We start from the raw sequence: 17,126 nt of genomic DNA, 5'->3' as shown, positions 1-17,126 counted from the left end.
GCTGGTTACCCGAGAGGACTGGTTACCAAAAAAAAAGAATTTTTTTAAAAGAACCCCCAAAAAGGTATTTAAAATGCTCTGGGGAGTTGTTTGACAGGTTTAGCATAAAACCTATTTCAATAACACTCAATATTTTAATTTAATTATAAAAAATATTCGAAAAAAAATAAAGACATTTTTCTTAAGAATTTTCACTACTTTTAGTATCTAATTTTCATAAAAATTTATCTTCTATTTAGTATTTTAAATTTAAAAAACTTACAAAATTTCAATTAATATTTTTATCAGTGTAATCTTTATTATAATACGCATTTTAAAATTATACAAATATTTTCAATTATAAAAGTTGTTTGTTATAAATTTAAATACTAATATTTTACTAAAAAACTATATTTAAATTAATTAAAACGGTTTACACGTCGAATTATATTCTCAATTTTTATTTTAGAATAGTTTGTAATTGTGGAAAAGTTAAAAATATAATTTACACAATGAGTTAGTGAATATCAATGATTGGTCTTGAGCATCGTAAACGAAGATTATAAATCTAGATTTCTGTAATTAAATTAATTTACAATGAAAATAGGACAATCTATAAATATTGTCAGTTGTTTATATATTATCTGATATACTAATGACACATATATTTTTTATGATGAATTATATTAACGCTGAAAAGAAATATGATAAGTATTGAAAAAAAAGATCTAGTTTAAATTTTAAATAAATTATAAAGAATAATAACTCAATTTAACAAAGCTTAGCTATTTTTTAATTTTTTTACCAAATTCATAGACACAATTTCTTCAGAATCTCTAAGCTTAACCTTTAACCTATTATTAGACAAAATTTCTATTACTTCTCCAGGTTCAGAAAAAAACGAGCTTAATTTTAACTTTTTTGTTTTGGAATTAGCATCAAAATCTTTTTTTAATATTACTTTATCTCCTATAACAAAATTATTGATAGAACGATGAACGCATTTTTTGTCCATTCTTAAGAGATATTTTCCGTCTATCATAGATCTATTTTCTCGCCCAAAGTCAGAATCCAAGTCTTCATCTTTGATTTCCTCATCGTTAATACTGCTTTTACAAGTATTATATCCCTTCCTTCCAAAAAATAATTCAAATGGAGATTTTTTTTGTTGCAGAATGTACTGCGATGTTGTATTGATAAACAACTGTGTCAATGGATAAGACCCAGTTTTTATTATTTGGACCAAATTCTGGGTGGAGGTGTTTTTGTAAGTATCGAGTAATTGTTTGATTTAATCTCCCAACTTGACCTTGACTCTTAGGATGCCTGGGTCTGCCATGAACTAGTAAAATTTTATTCTGATCGCAGAATTTAGATAAAAGTGAATTTTTAAATTCTTTAGCATTATCACACTAAAGTTCACTAGGAAGCCCTTACCGATTAAAATTAAATTTCAAATGTAATAAAACTTCCGAAGCAGTTTTAGGTTTCATCACAGAAGTAAATGCATACTTAGAATACACATCTATAGCTGTTAGTAACCAACTATTTCCTTCGTTTTGGTCGGCATAAACCCTCATGTCTACTAGGTCGATAATAATCATCTCAAAAAGCCTTTTGGCTAATATACGCTTGTAGGTTTCCTTTGTTTTTAAAGGTTGTGCCTGTGAACAAACATTGCACTCTTTGCAAACCTCACGCACAAGACTTCTTGGGATAGTGTAAAATTCCTGACACAACTCATATAAACGATTGTGTCCATAATGATACTTACTATTTAGAGTTTGTACTTCCAATTTTATTGACTGTACCTTACTCTCTACAACTACCCTTTTATGTAAGCCAGAAATATCTCTTAGAAAGAGAATATCATCTGCAAGAAGAAACTTTTCGGCTCTTTTCCTCAGCCTATACCTTGCTTGTTTGTCGATGATTTTGGTCAAATCATCTCCTTGGAGGATTTTTACCAGAAGATCAATTCTCTTGGGTTTTGATTCCTTTCATTGATGGGATAAAATAAGTATTTTCCAAAAAAGTTAAATTTGTTTGAATATACTAATTTATATTATTTTTAAGCTCTTGTGCTCAGTGGTTACTATTGCGTCTTTGACTTCGGTATATTTGGTTCGAATGTCATATGGGTAAAAAATTTAGTAAAAAAATTAAAAATGTTTCACGTGATAAAACTAACGGAATATTGGCATAAATTATGAAAATATAGATCATAAATAAAAATTAAAAAATACAAGAAAACAATCTGGCAACCAGTCTGGCTCGGGTAACCAGTTGGGCTCGCGACATTTATTATGTATTCATTATTTTCTAATCTTGTAAATAACGATGCTATGCTAAAAATCTTTTTCCATACACTTTTTTTACAATTTTAATGTCTTTTAAATGGTATCTTACTACTTCTTGATATATTTTAATTAAATCAATCTCATTTTTCTTTATTGGTAACGGAGCTTTTATCCTTTTGCAATAACTTTGAGAATTTTCTCTTCTCTTTATTGGATTTTCAATTCTATTTAATATTTTAAATTGTTGGGAATTTGAAATGTTTTCTTTATTTTTATATTTTCTCGCTACTATAAATAGACAAATTTTTATAGTAAAAGTGGTAGAGTTATATCTGTCTTTTCTTAAAATTAATTTTAATTTTCTAATAAGCAGTATTTTCACGACTTTTTTATCCTTTATTTATTATAGCATTTAAAAACTCATTTTCGTTTATTATTTCCTTGTATAGGAACAAATGAGCTAATAAAACAAATAACGGAGATTCACTTTTACTTAAAATTTTATCTAGAAAAACATCAACCTTATCGTTGTACTCTGATAATCTAAAAAACATTTCTACCCCTTTACAACGTTCCTTAAATTTATTTATTCTATAAAATTTTTCAAATTTTTTTTAAATTTCAAATACCATTATTGAAAATGTTAACTTTCTTTTTAAATAACTATATAAAACTTCTTCGACGATATTCATATTCGTCAATAGCATCTCTGAAGATAATCGTGTCATTATTAAACTCAATTAAAAATTCGATACTATGAAGTTAAATTTTTTCAGCGTAAAAATTTTAAAATATGATTTATTATGAAAGTCAAAATTATCAATATAAAAATATTTGTATAATTTATGAATATATTTGCTGATCTTTCTTCTACCTCATTATTTTTTTCTTTTCTTACATTTACATATAAATAAAGAGCTTCTTTTCTAATTTCATCTATGTTTATTTCAAAAAAATGAATTACATTATTTATGTTGTAGCTCTAGTTACCAATCATTGTTATTCATCACATACCAAGATGTTTCAGCACAAGTTGGTCCAATCAAACATGGTTATCACAAACCATTGTTTCAGACACAGTATAAAAGAAAAAGTTCTTAAATAAATATGCAATTTTGTTCAGACTCATTTACTCTTTTCAACAATTTAAATAAATAAAAAAATTTATATGGAGTGATTTTGTTTTTTTACTGAAAAAAAGTGGTATATTTTGTCTTTAAAACTCATTTTAATTATTTTTTTTTGTTTTCTTTCGATTTTTAGATTCCATAATGAACTTTCCTTGATAATCATTTCATATAAAATACCACGACGATTAATTTTATTTTTTTGGTAAATTTTTTTTGAACTAAAAAATCAATTATTTGCTCAAATAGAACATTTTCGCTGTATTCTGAACTATAAATTAACATAATATAGTTTAAATGAATATTTTCTAATTCCAGTAGTAATTTATCTTGAAAATTATTGATTATATCCCTGACAGATTTCTCATAGCAATAAACTTTTATGTATTTAATTTCTTCTATAGTATCAAATTAAGAATTTTTACCGATATTATTCCATTTAAATGATAATTGATACCATCAAATGATAATTGATACCATCAAATGATAATTTAACCACCAAGTATGTTTCTAGTATTAACTTCATAGTAATCTCTATTATTAATTTTATTCTGTATCGCTATATTAAGTTTGTCATTAATATGCTGACATTCTTGTGCTAAAAATAAATCTAAGAAGAAAAAAAAAGTTTCATGTGTCTTTAAAATTCTTCTTTGAGTAGCAATAATTTTTTGAGTCAAAATATTAATTCACTTAGTAAAAATTACATATCATGGATATTTCATTTATAATTGGAACAGTATAAAAAAAATTATATATTATCGAGGCTTAATTTAATTTAAGAATATGACTTAATAATTATTAAAAGTCTAATTTGAAGCTTATAATCGTTTAATGATATAATATTAAAAAATGTGTTTTTGTGGTTAAAATACAAAAAAAATAAAGTATAATGACTGATGATGTGCCAATTTTTTTAAGATAAGCTTAGACATAGAAATTTAATATAAATTTTGTTTTGTAATACGTAAATTTATTTTTATTGTTTAAGCTAATAATTTATATTGATGCGCGTTCCATGTGAACAAAATTCCAATGAGGCGGCTGACTTAAACTATGAGCTTTCTTTTATATAATTCGTTTTCTGCAATATATTTGAAAAAAGTTAATATACACATTCCATAATTAAAAAAAAATTATCCGATAACAATTAAGTTTAATTTAAACAGCTTACACAATTATTTTTTTTGTCAACATAATTATTATTAACTCGATAATGGCTTATTTGTAGATAAAACAATTTCTACATTGGATACTTTATTTAACGTATCGTAAAAATTAAAATTTATATCACTATTTTATACCATCTAAATTTATAAAAATATCACTAATAGTTTTATTATCTTAATAAATTATAAAAATCTATATGTTTTTATCGAAAAATATCATGTTGAAATGCTAAATAAGCTCGGTCCATGACCAAATTAAGATTTTTTACTTTATAATGATTTGTTACATTTTTATAAAAGGCAAAATAGGACTTTATAACTAAACAATATTTACAAGAGTTTTTTCTCAAGATTGAGTTATTTTGACAATTATTAAAACAAAACATTTACATATAAAATCTACTTATCTTCTTTAGCGCTCCCTTCATAAATTAAAATTCTGCTTTTCATGTATCATATATCAAGAATACGTTTTAGATGTATATTAAGTGGGTTAAAAACACATAAAAGATACAGGGAGATACATTTACTAAGTTAGAAGAGATTTTGCTGCATAATCACAATCGTAAAAAAAAACTAAGACACCGGAAAAAACCAATCTATCACTCGAAACAACTTCGCGAACACAATGATTTTCAATACATTGGCAACAAACTCCAAATAAATCTGACTAAGTATGAGCTGATACAAGCGAAGCATTTTTGTTTGCAATTGAATGTTATGAGTACTTATGAGCATATCAAACATATAAACTAGGCTATAATTTCATTGATGTTTTAATAATAAAAAAAAGTTAATTAGAACAGATATATTAAGCAAAATTAACATAAAAAAACAAAAAATTGAATCTTTTAGCATATTTTTTGTCACTAACAAACTTACATCGTATTTTAAACAATAAAATACAGAGATTTATTAATTAAACTACAGTCCGTTGCATAATCTTAAGATACCCCGATTTTTCGATTATACTAGCGTGTTTAATGGCTTAAACATCACAATAAAATCATTTTTTCAAGTATTTGCACCTTTTAAATCTTTTTAATTAAATAATTAATGATTAAACCACTTGCATTGTGCTGTACTAGTTTTTTATCGAAATTAGGTGTTGCATAATCTTAAGACAATGCAGAATATAAAAGGTTTAATATTTTGTTGAGCCTCCATCGTTATTTAAAACTATTGTAAGTCTCTTTTCCATAGAATCTACTAGCTTTTGACAATATCTTTGACTTATTATATGCCAGTTTTCGTTGATTGATTTTTTTAATGAATCAATATCATCATACGTCTTTCCATCACCATAAACCATGCTGGAAAGTTCTCCCCGAAGATTTTCAATCGAATTTAAATCTGGAGAAAGTGCAGGCCAGAACATTCTCTCAATATTATTGTTTACAAACCAGTTTTTTGTTGATTTCGAAACATGTGGTCTTGCATTATCCTGCTGAAAAATAGGATCCATAAGATTCTGTTGAATAATAAAGGGAATAAGATAATCATCAAGTATGTTCTGATATTTATTACTGTCTATATTTTCTTCAATAATCGCCAATCTCGATTTCCCGCTGAAATTAAAACAGCCCCAAATCATAACCGACGTTCCGCCCATGGCTCTGCGCGAATAAACTACTTCCTTGGTATGAAAACCAGCCCCATAGTAGGAATATCCATATAAACCGCCCAGATAAAACCTTTTTTATCTGAAAATATTACATTTTCCATCCTTCTCCTAGATCTTCATATTTGCCTTAAAACCTGATTCTGTTTTTTTTATGAGTCTTTGTTAAAGACGGCTTTCGTTTTATTTTTCTTCTTGTCCCCTTTCCTTCGTTTTTTAATACTCTTAATATTGTACATTTATGCACCTTAAGATCTAGTTGTCCTTTAATAGAATTTGCTGTTTTGTTTTTTCCTCGAGCAAGTTTAATTACTCTTGCTCTTGTTCTTAGTGAAAGCTTTTTTGGTCTTTCAGTGGATCTTTTAACTCCATAAATAGCAGGATCTTTTAAAAAATTACCGATTACTGTTCTAGATCTCTTTAAATCTTTACTTATTTAAGAAATTGATTTTTTTCGTTGTTCATATATATTATCATGGATTTTTCTAATTCAGTCAGTTGCAAACCTTTACTCATAAAGTGCAAATAAGATAGGTTTTTCTTAAACTTTTTGGAGGGAACTTTCCCCTCCAAAACGAAAACTGTCCTAAGATTATTCAACACCCAATTTCGATAAAAAACGAGTACAGTCCAATGCAAGTTTTAATCATTAATTATTTAATTAAAAAGGTTTAAAAGGTGCAAATACTTGAAAAAATGATTTTATTGTGATGTTTAAGCCATTAAACACGCTAGTATAATCGAAAAATCGGGGTATCTTAAGATTATGCAACGGACTGTACAAATTAGACAGATTTAAATACAAATTGTGCAACAGCAAAGAAAACAAAATGAAGGGAATTTTTTCCAAGAGGATAAACAAGAACAAGATATTGAATAAGCGTAGTTTAGATCATAAGTATCCCTTTCAGAGTAGAAAAAATTTTGTAATCAACAAATAGGTATTTTTTCAGAGTAAAGATATTTTATGAATTAATTTTGGAGCCAAGTCTCATTTTCTTTAGTAAGAGCTTCTATATAGAAAGTGCAAACTCTCAACATTATAAGAAGAGACAACAAGATCTTTTTTAACTGATACAAAATTAACCAATATAAGAAAAGTTTATCAAGAGACTATCTAATGATTTGATATCAAAAAAAATTATAACTTTGTGGCCGAAAGAAAAAAACAATTTGACAACAAATATCCTTTATGTATATTAGCTACAAGATATCATATTTTTAAAAAAGAAAGTATGCTCATTGTGACCATGAGAAAGCGACTATTGATGTATATCGCAAAGACGTGAAAAAAATGTAGGGTGATAACTGCACGAGAGGCCTCCCCGATTAGGAGATCATGTTCATATGCTATTTTATAAGGTTTATTTATCATAAAAGTAGATAAGAAATTTACGATATATCAAGTTTAGCCGATTTAAATAAAAAATTTTAAGAGATAAAAGTTTAACCAGCAAAAAAAAAAATAATTTATAATTTGAATATTACAAATCAGATAAAATATTCAAGATTAGAAAAATTGAGAATTTCTAATATAAGAATTTAGTTAACATATTCACAATCATCAGCAAGAATACAAAAAGAAACTAGGTTAATGTACCACTTGAAAATATATTAAGACATGAACATTATCTAAGACGCAAATAACTTCATTGTTCATAGTTTGGTTTGCATTTTCACTAACTGTCACGCAAAAATGAAAGGTATCAATGTTTCTGAATATATCTAAGCGTCTAATTTAATCGATGATACTGTAGGAGACCTTTGAGGAGATCTTACAGTCTAAATAAAAATAAAAGAGATGATTATAAATGAAGTATTGAAAGGAACATTTTATACAAGCTTATACATTATTAGTATTTCTAATAACCTTGATGGTCCGAAAATTTAAACTGAAAACCAATCATGTTTGTATCTGAATTCACCAAAAATGGGTACACAACAAAATCTATACGGCACACTATGATTTACACGTTCAAAGTAGTTTTAAAAACGATAAAATTCACATTTAGATATATATTTGGGGTGCCTGAATCAATATGCAATAAAAATTTGTAATAATCAGAAATTTAAATTATTCTGTTCGTTTGTTTGCTGCGATGAATTTGGTTTGTTTTTCGGAAACTGCATAATTGGCAATACCATTACTTGTCTACTTGTAAAATAAGTTTGTGTAAAAATACATGATCAGTTGACAATAACTGGCGTATGATTTTTCTATTATGTTTAGTTATCTGTATTAGTGATATGATAAAATGGCTATAAAATAATGGCGTTTTTTGCCAAAACTTCAGAGCTTCACGCTTAATTAATAGTTAATATTGAATACCTATTAATTTTTTTGAAAATCTAACATCTCTTAAATAACTCATATTATACACTTAAAGTCACACTATATCATTGTATTATACTATTTTTTCGAAGTTTAATATTATTTAAGGTTATTATGAATGGAAGAAATCACTAGAGATTACCCTTTGCGTATATTAAATGCTAAGTTTCATCTAAAGTTGATTAATAAGGATTTATATTGATTATATAGGAAGAAGATGTTTAAAACTGTGATGTACATTGCTACATCACATGAACAGATGTCAAATATGTCATCTGTCACTGATGCCCAAAGACATGTCAAGCATTTCAAGTTACATGTCAAGATGAGTCACACAAACAAACAAACAAACGAAAGTTGCATGGTCGTTACTACATTCGTAAGTACGCCAATGTTTGTAGTTTAGTGGTGACAACAATCTTTAAATTAAAAATAAACTATAAAAGAAATATGGCTGAGAAGGGTACGCGGATATGATGAAAGAAGATTCATTAAATAATCAGAACATCGATTATAATAAACAAAATAAAACTATTAATATAAAAAACTATTTAGAAAAATACTATAAGGATGGCCATGTACCCCGGATACATGACATAATTGAATTCAATTCCCACAAAGTATCAAAAGGGGACAACAACGCAGTAATTAAAGAAGCGTTAGAATTTAAGTATACGATCGAAGAGATCGATTTAGAAGTAAAAAAAAACTTAAGTATAATAAAAAACATAAAAGAATTTAATGAAATGGAGCTAGATACATGGTTTGAGGATTTCAACCAAATCAGCAGAAATAAAAAATGGGATTTTAAAAAAGAAAAAATCGCCTTAGGAGAATTAGTGCGAGATCCCACATTGCAACAAATATTTGGATTACCAGATTTAGAAAAAATAAGAAGATATATTGAAAAAAATGTAAGTCAAAGATCAAGTCCTGAGATGCTACATTTAAAGCTACAGGCATGTAAACAAATTAATTTCAGATACATTAAAGAATATTTGTTTGAAATAAAGAATCTAGTAGATCAGTATGCTAGACTAGAAAACTTAACGAGAAAAGAATACGAAAGAAAATTAAAAGAGAATTTCTTTTTAGGCTTAGGTTTTTCCACTCGTCTTAAGATATTAGAGCTTGGAAAAAATAACGTCGAAGAAACCATGACGTATTTAGAAACAGTGGAAGAGTGTTTGATTTTTGAAGGAAAAAGGCGTGAAATAACATATGAATCAGTTCATAATGATAGATTCAAGTTTGAGACCGAAAAGGACGGTTACAAGAACAATAAATGGTGCCGCCTCCATAAAAACAGTACGCACAATACAGAGGATTGCTTTAGACTAAACAATACCTCAGAGCAGCTTAAGAAAAATTTAGAAAACATAAAAATGCCGAATATTGTTCCAGAAAAATTATTTACAATTAGAGAAATAAAGAAAAATAACATACCAGAAGAGGTAGTATTTAATAGAGAAAATAAAGTCGAGAACATTAAAATAAAAATTCAAGAAGTAACTAATAAAGAAAATTCAAAAGAAGTGAAAACAAAACATGAAACATCGAAAAATGATGAAATAATAGCGAAAACGCTTAGCCATGAGAAACTACAGAATGTAGTTGGAATAAATATATTAAAAGAGAAGGATTTAATTGTCAAAAGAAATACAGATATTGACAAGAAGCTTAACAATCCGATGAAAAATATAGAAAAAGAAAATAAAAAAGATGATAATAAAAGAAATCGAAGTAATAAATTAATAAAAATAAAATACCGTGATAAATATAAACAAAAGAAGACAAATAAAATAAGAAAGAAAAAAAATGAAATATTAGAAAGTATAAACACGAAGAATAAGCAAAAAATGTTAAGTAGTGTTATAGATAAAGCAATAGTAGAACCGCCGAATATAATATCTAAACATGAAGGGTGGTCAGCAACTTGCAACAATGAATGGAGAACTTTAAAAAATTTAAAGCTTTAGGAGAGGGCAGAATGTGATGTACATTGCTACATCACATGAACAGATGTCAAATATGTCATCTGTCACTGATGTCCAAAGACATGTCAAGCATTTCAAGTTACATGTCAAGATGAGTCACACAAACAAACAAACAAACGAAAGTTGCATGGTCGTTACTACATTCGTAAGTACGCCAATGTTTGTAGTTTAGTGGTGACAACAATCTTTAAATTAAAAATAAACTATAAAAGAAATATGGCTGAGAAGGGTACGCGGATATGATGAAAGAAGATTCATTAAATAATCAGAACATCGATTATAATAAACAAAATAAAACTATTAATATAAAAAACTATTTAGAAAAATACTATAAGGATGGCCATGTACCCCGGATACATGACAAAAACAATAATAGAACCAAATAATCTAGTCATAATCCGCAGAATTGGGGTCAAGATATTAGATGTTGATTTATTGACCTTGTTGTATTCTGACTTACAAAAAATGTTAAGCTAATGTATTGTAAATACTTCCTATTTTGTTCTTGAGATTTTTTTTGATGAATGTGATCGAAAAGAATCAACTATGCTTACACAATACCGTAATTTATCGTGTTTACATAATTGCCATGACTGCTTACAAAATGACAATTTACAACTTTAGTTAATGTTATAAGACTTACAATACGATCACTATAAATATTTTTTCATAAATACTTTGTATAACTCCTCATATTTTGTATTGATTTAATCTTTTATTTCGTTTTTCATTTTATATTTTATAGCTTCAAAACATATATTCAGATAAAGTAGTAGTCTTTCTAGATCCGGGAGATGTTCAAGCTATTGTCTCCGTGGGTGTTTTTTAGAATCAAATACAAGGTCTTTACTATCACAATCATTTCTTTTTTTAATTTTTTTGTAAGTATTTATGAGAGTAGCTGCTTAATGCGAAATAACTTATGAAATTTGGGAAAAGGCATCTTGATTATCAGGTAAAAATTTCGATAAAAAACTTTAAGTCTTAGCAATTTAAAGTTATCTCTGATAATTTTCGTTAGGTTTTCAATATTCAAATTTTTTAAATTCAAAATTAAATAAAAGGACATATTACTTCTTCGAATTATCAATTTCCTGAAAAATAAAATTAAATAAATATTGTTCTATATTCAATGACTTAAGAATGGCTATATTGTACTACGTTTATACACAGAGAAAAAATATAAACTCTTAAATGCATCAAATACAAATAAAAAATTTGGCTTTTTTAAAAAAATTGGAACGCATCTTGTTTGTAAGTAAGAGCAAAATAATTATGGAAGAGAGTTAATCATATGAGTAACTACCACGTATCTTAACTTTCGTTAAACCTCTCAATGTTTATAATAATATCTGAAATTCAAAAAAGTTATTAAGAGAAAATACGTTAAAGAAATTTTGTTTACGAAACAGGATAATAACTCTTGTGTCCCAATTAATATAGACTGCATGCTCACAATAACATAAATCATAGCCATTTCAAATTTTGCTTAAAAAAACATTTTTTAAGGCGTCCCAGATGTGTATCAATTTTATTGTGTAAAAAAAATCTATAAAATTTTTGATGAAAGATGTAAATAACATACAATTAAATGTATAGGTTTTAAAATGTGGTATCAAAATTTATTTAGCATTGTGTAATATTTTTTTTGTTGCAAGAATATAGTACCTCTTGTAATTATATTCATTTAAATTGAAAAAAATAAATATTTTTATATAGACAAACATGTATGAATTTTCATTTTACTATGCAACAGAAATTAATATCGTTGCCAAAAAATAAAACAATAAGAAACTATCAAGTATATTTTTTCAAAGTAAAAATGATGATCTTATTTTTATTTAGTGTATTTTCGAAATGTTTTTAGTAGGACCTATATGCATCCTGGAGATCAACGAAATTTTTAAAAGCAACATCTTTACGTTGTTACAAATTATTCTTGTTTTCCTATATTTCTTAAACGGCATCTTTTTAGCTGATGTTCTATGTATGTCTTACCAACGAATTTGTAAATTTTTGCATCTGTTAATTAACAAAAAAATTCCATTCTTCAACTTACATTTCAAGAAATTTTATGCCTCATTTGTTATTTCGCAGTATATTTTCTAAAACAAGATTTTTACAATCTTTTCGAACTTGATATTAAAAAAATCTTGTCTATTTTTACCGGACTTATTCTTCATCGTATTTAATTACAATACTTTAATATTAAATAGTTTTAAGGATTTAATTTTTTGTTATACAGAATTGATCAAAATGCTGCAGATAAACCCAACACGATATACTGTTCATTTTGTACTATACATTAGTTTAACTATTAGAATAAAAATTCAAAGACAAACCCCGTTTGCAGGCTTCGTGGTTATCAGCATACATTCAATATTAGCTGCATACAAATTTTTAAATATAAAAATAACTGAAAATATTAACTAAAAAACAATGCGATTACATTTTTCTTCAAATCAATATAAAAGTAAAATTTAATTATCATTGTTTTTCAGAGTTGCAACTAAACAATCGTGTAGTTTACATCCCCCCAGACCAGTTAAAGCCTTGTGTAGATCGTTTTTACTTAATAATTTTTTTAAGGTTCTTAAATTTTTTTCTCCATTTTCTATCATTACTAAATCATTTTTTATTTCATTATAAAAAATTGTCTCCAAGGTTTCTAATAAATAGTGTTTACTGTTATTTTTTATATTTTTTAGAATATTTATCTGGATTTCATAATGTAATTTTTCTTTTTCGTCAGATTTATATTCCTCAATCCAAAATTTATTAGATTTTATATCATAATTAAAATTTGTTTTTTCCCCATTAGCATATTCTCTGTCCCAAAAAGCATCAAATTCTTCGTTTAGTTCTTTTTTTAAATTTTTATAATTAAATTTTTCTTCGATACACGTTGTTCCTTTTTGAATTAAATCATCTTCAAACTTTTTACTCCCCATCTCATTACATAAATCTACTAGTTGTTTGTTAAGAGCCTCGTCTTTTAATTTATTTAACTCGTTGGCTAAATATTTTAAGTTGAGTCTTTGTAAAATATTTTTTATTTCTTCCACTGCCTTTCTGTCTCGATTATTTTCAAATAATTTTTTTCTTATTATTTCATTGTTTTTTTCTACTTCGTATTTTTCAAGTACACACTTTGAAATAATATATTCTTTTGAAGCTTGAAATTTATAGTCTTTAATATCACATCTAGTTGTTTCAAATCCTGTGAACAATGATGCTATTTCAAAAACCGTCTTCCATAAGTCTCTTTTGTTATTTTTATAATCTTGTAGATGATTTTTTACGAGTTCTTCGTATATTGTAATGATATCAATCTTATTTTTGCAAAGAGATAAATTTGATTGAATATTTTCTATAATATTGTGTTTCTTTTCTTTTAATCTTATTAGGTCTCCAATAATATTTAATAATTCAAATTCAGGATCTTTTTTTGTACTAACCCCATTTATATATTTTTCAGCTTCTATAAATAAACAGATTTTAATCATAAAACTACTTGACCTGCAAATAAACTTTAGTAGATTTTTTTCGATTTCTTTACAAAGCTGAATTTTTTTTTCTTTGTTAAAGTCTTCTCCCTTTATTATTAAAATTTTTAATGAATTTTCGTTGATTAATCTTTCAGATATCAAAAGATGCGCCAATAAAACGTTCAATGGTGAACCATGCGCACTAAATATTTTTTCTAATAAAAAAGTCACTTTATTGTGATATTTTATCAATCTAAAAAACATTTCAATGCCTATACGACGTTTATCAATTTCATCTATTGCACGAATCTTTCCAAAAACTTCTTTAAACTCTCTAATCCATTCATTTTCATCATAGTCTCTATTTTCAAATAAGCTTGTTATTTCGTTTGGATTAAAAAAATAAGTAAAATGTCTTTGAGTAAAGCAAATTTTATCATATAATATCTCGATACATAAACTGCCACTTATAAAATCAATTTTGTCAAATGTATGAAATTCAAAAAAAGGCTTAGAATATCTATAATCAATGTCAATATAAACATTTTTGTATAATTTAAAAAAATATTCACTAATTTTTACATCTATCTCATTACTCTTTTGTGTTTTTCTATCTACCCGAGTAGAAACCCCTTCTTTATAAATTTCTTCTGCGTTTATTTCAAATAGATACTTAATATTCTTATTTTCAATACAAAAAGTTATAAAACTTATATTTTCTTTTATACTATAAGTTAAAAAACTTTCGGGACGACTATTATCTTTGTTATGTTGTTGTTTATATATATTTAAAAACATAAGAATCCATGAAGACGTGTTTTCGATTATGTATTCATACAATACACTAGGACGATTAATTCTATTTTTTAATGTTAAATTTTTTTGAATTAAAAAATTGATTATTTGTAAGAACACAGGATTCTCACAATATGCTGGATTGTAAGTTACCACGATATAGTCGGGATTCATATATTTACAATAGCCCAATAAATTTTCTTCAATCTCTCTAACAATATCTTGTGAAGGTTTCTCGGCACAATTAATTTTGAATCTGTTTACTGCTTCGGTTTTGTTAATAAAAGGGGAGTTGCAGACTGTTATAGCATTTAATTCATTTCTATCGCAATCAAAAATTAAATTTACTCTAAAATATGTTTTTTTAACATCTATCTCAAAATAATCTTTGTTTTTTATTTTACTATTTATCACAGTATACAAATTATCATAAGCATGTCGATGCAGATGTCCTAACACAAATAATATACTTGTAAAAATTTTGAAGATATCCATATGGGCTTATAAAAATAAAAAAATTATTCATTGAATAAATTTTATTAAACTTTATAGACTTTATTTCTTTTTGTTATTATATCTATAATAAACATTTTTATAACTTGTTTATCAACTTGACAGAAAAATGACATTTTCGATCTAATTATGGTTTTTTTTATTGATGTCAAAAATGTAAAATCTACAGAGCTTGTATGCAAGTGCAGCATTGCTTTACGTTTTAAAAACTAAATCTAAATACAATATTTTAATATTTCCTGATATTCTTATTATGAAATGAAATTTAAATTCAAAAAAAAACATCCTTTACTTGAAATAAGAACACTGTTTTATAAAAATGCGAATACTAAAATTATTAGATAACAAATTGAAATTTGCTCAAAATTATTTATAAAATTGTATTTTAAATGTATATATGTATTTCCCGCATTTAACAATATTGGTTTTAAGTTTTAACATTTACGAATGTTCTAAAGATCCAAAACGATTCTGTACACATTTGTTAGCGAAATTTACAAAAAAAGGATAGAAATAAGTAACAATAACTGTAATGTATATGACTTCATCACATAGACAAATGTCAGAAAACTCATCTGTCATATGTTTTCAAAAGCGTGTCAAATATCCTATGTCGCCTGTCAATATGAGTCTTGCAAACAAAATAACAAACAAAAGTCACATATTTGGCAACAGTTCCGAAGTACACCAATTTTGTGCTTATTGTTAGACAATATCAAATAAAATATATTAAAGTAAACTTTAGTCTTAAATCTTCGAAATGGCTTTTTCAGTTTTTTGTCTGGAGCTGGGATCCGAAAGACCCCCCTCTGAGGGTGTTCATTTTATTTTTTCGAACCCCAAAAACGAAGTGCAAAATAAAGGAAGAGCAGGAAGGGGACAAAAATTACTAAGCACTTATGACCTTAAAAATAGTAAATAAATATATGCTTAGATACAAAAATCAATTTTAGATTTAATTTGAAATCATTTAAAGTATTGTACCTTTTTCCCCTTCTTATTTTTTCAATTTTTTTAATTTTTGGTTTATTTTAAAAAGAGATTTTTATCAAAAATCTACTTTTATATTAAACCAAAAATTAAAAATATAAATAACATTTATATAAGGAAAATTAAATAAATGTTCAACGATCTATAAAGATTGTTAAATCAAAAAATTTAATTTAAAATATGAGAAGTTATATAGAATTATATAATTTTATGACTATATTCTTTTTTTTAAATTCAATTTCGTATACAAATGTATCTTTATTTGTTTTTTTATGTTTAAAGATGCAAGTATTTTAAGTGCTATTGATTCCTTCTCCTTTATTTTCCACTTGTTTTTGGAGTTCAAAAAAATAAAGTGAACACCCTTAGAGGGGGGCGTTTTGTTCCCCAATTCTAAAAAATTAGAAGGGTAAAAAATGCTTGTAAATTTATAAAATTGTAAAAACTTGTATTAAAATATAATTGTGTACAGATTATAAAAGATTTATTGAGTTTGTTTATTTTAAGATATCTTAGGGGTAATAAAAATACAAATTTATAAATATTCAACAGAGTTAATTTATCATTAAGATTAGATATTCATAGCACAGCTTCCCCCGGTATCGCTCATGGGATTCAGCTCTTCACAGACTTTGGTTTCTGTAGAATTATTAACTTTTTCCAACTTCGCTTTACAGCTTCATTCCCCTTTGCCGACACCATTTCTTTAACAGTCGCATAATTCGCTAGTGCGCTTACAGCTCTTGCCACTTCTTCTTCTCCTGCATCCTCCTGATCGTATCCTCGTCGTCGTTCCAAAGAGATGGACTCTAGAG

General features: G+C 26.2%; 2 protein-coding genes across 2 annotated transcripts; both read right to left on the bottom strand.

The window, feature by feature from the left end:
• Positions 1 to 5,719: 5,719 nt before the first annotated feature.
• Positions 5,720 to 7,571, bottom strand: VNE69_11046 (transposase; the record flags this gene model as incomplete). The annotated part of the gene is made up of 3 exons (XM_065474950.1): positions 5,720 to 6,269; positions 6,334 to 6,601; positions 7,511 to 7,571. 3 exons carry the CDS (start codon positions 7,569 to 7,571, stop codon positions 5,720 to 5,722), a joined length of 879 nt encoding a protein of 292 aa, XP_065331022.1.
• A 5,434-nt stretch (positions 7,572 to 13,005) lies between these two features.
• On the bottom strand, positions 13,006 to 15,303 carry VNE69_11045 (uncharacterized protein; the record flags this gene model as incomplete). The annotated part of the gene is made up of 1 exon (XM_065474949.1): positions 13,006 to 15,303. The coding sequence occupies one exon, from the start codon at positions 15,301 to 15,303 to the stop codon at positions 13,006 to 13,008; it is 2,298 nt and encodes a 765-aa protein (XP_065331021.1).
• Between the last annotated feature and the right edge of the window lie 1,823 nt (positions 15,304 to 17,126).

The sequence above is a fragment of the Vairimorpha necatrix genome, chromosome 11 (genome assembly GCF_036630325.1).
Source record: "Vairimorpha necatrix chromosome 11, complete sequence".
NCBI classification, from domain to species: domain Eukaryota; kingdom Fungi; phylum Microsporidia; family Nosematidae; genus Vairimorpha; species Vairimorpha necatrix.
This window is presented reverse-complemented; position numbering and strand designations above follow the sequence as displayed.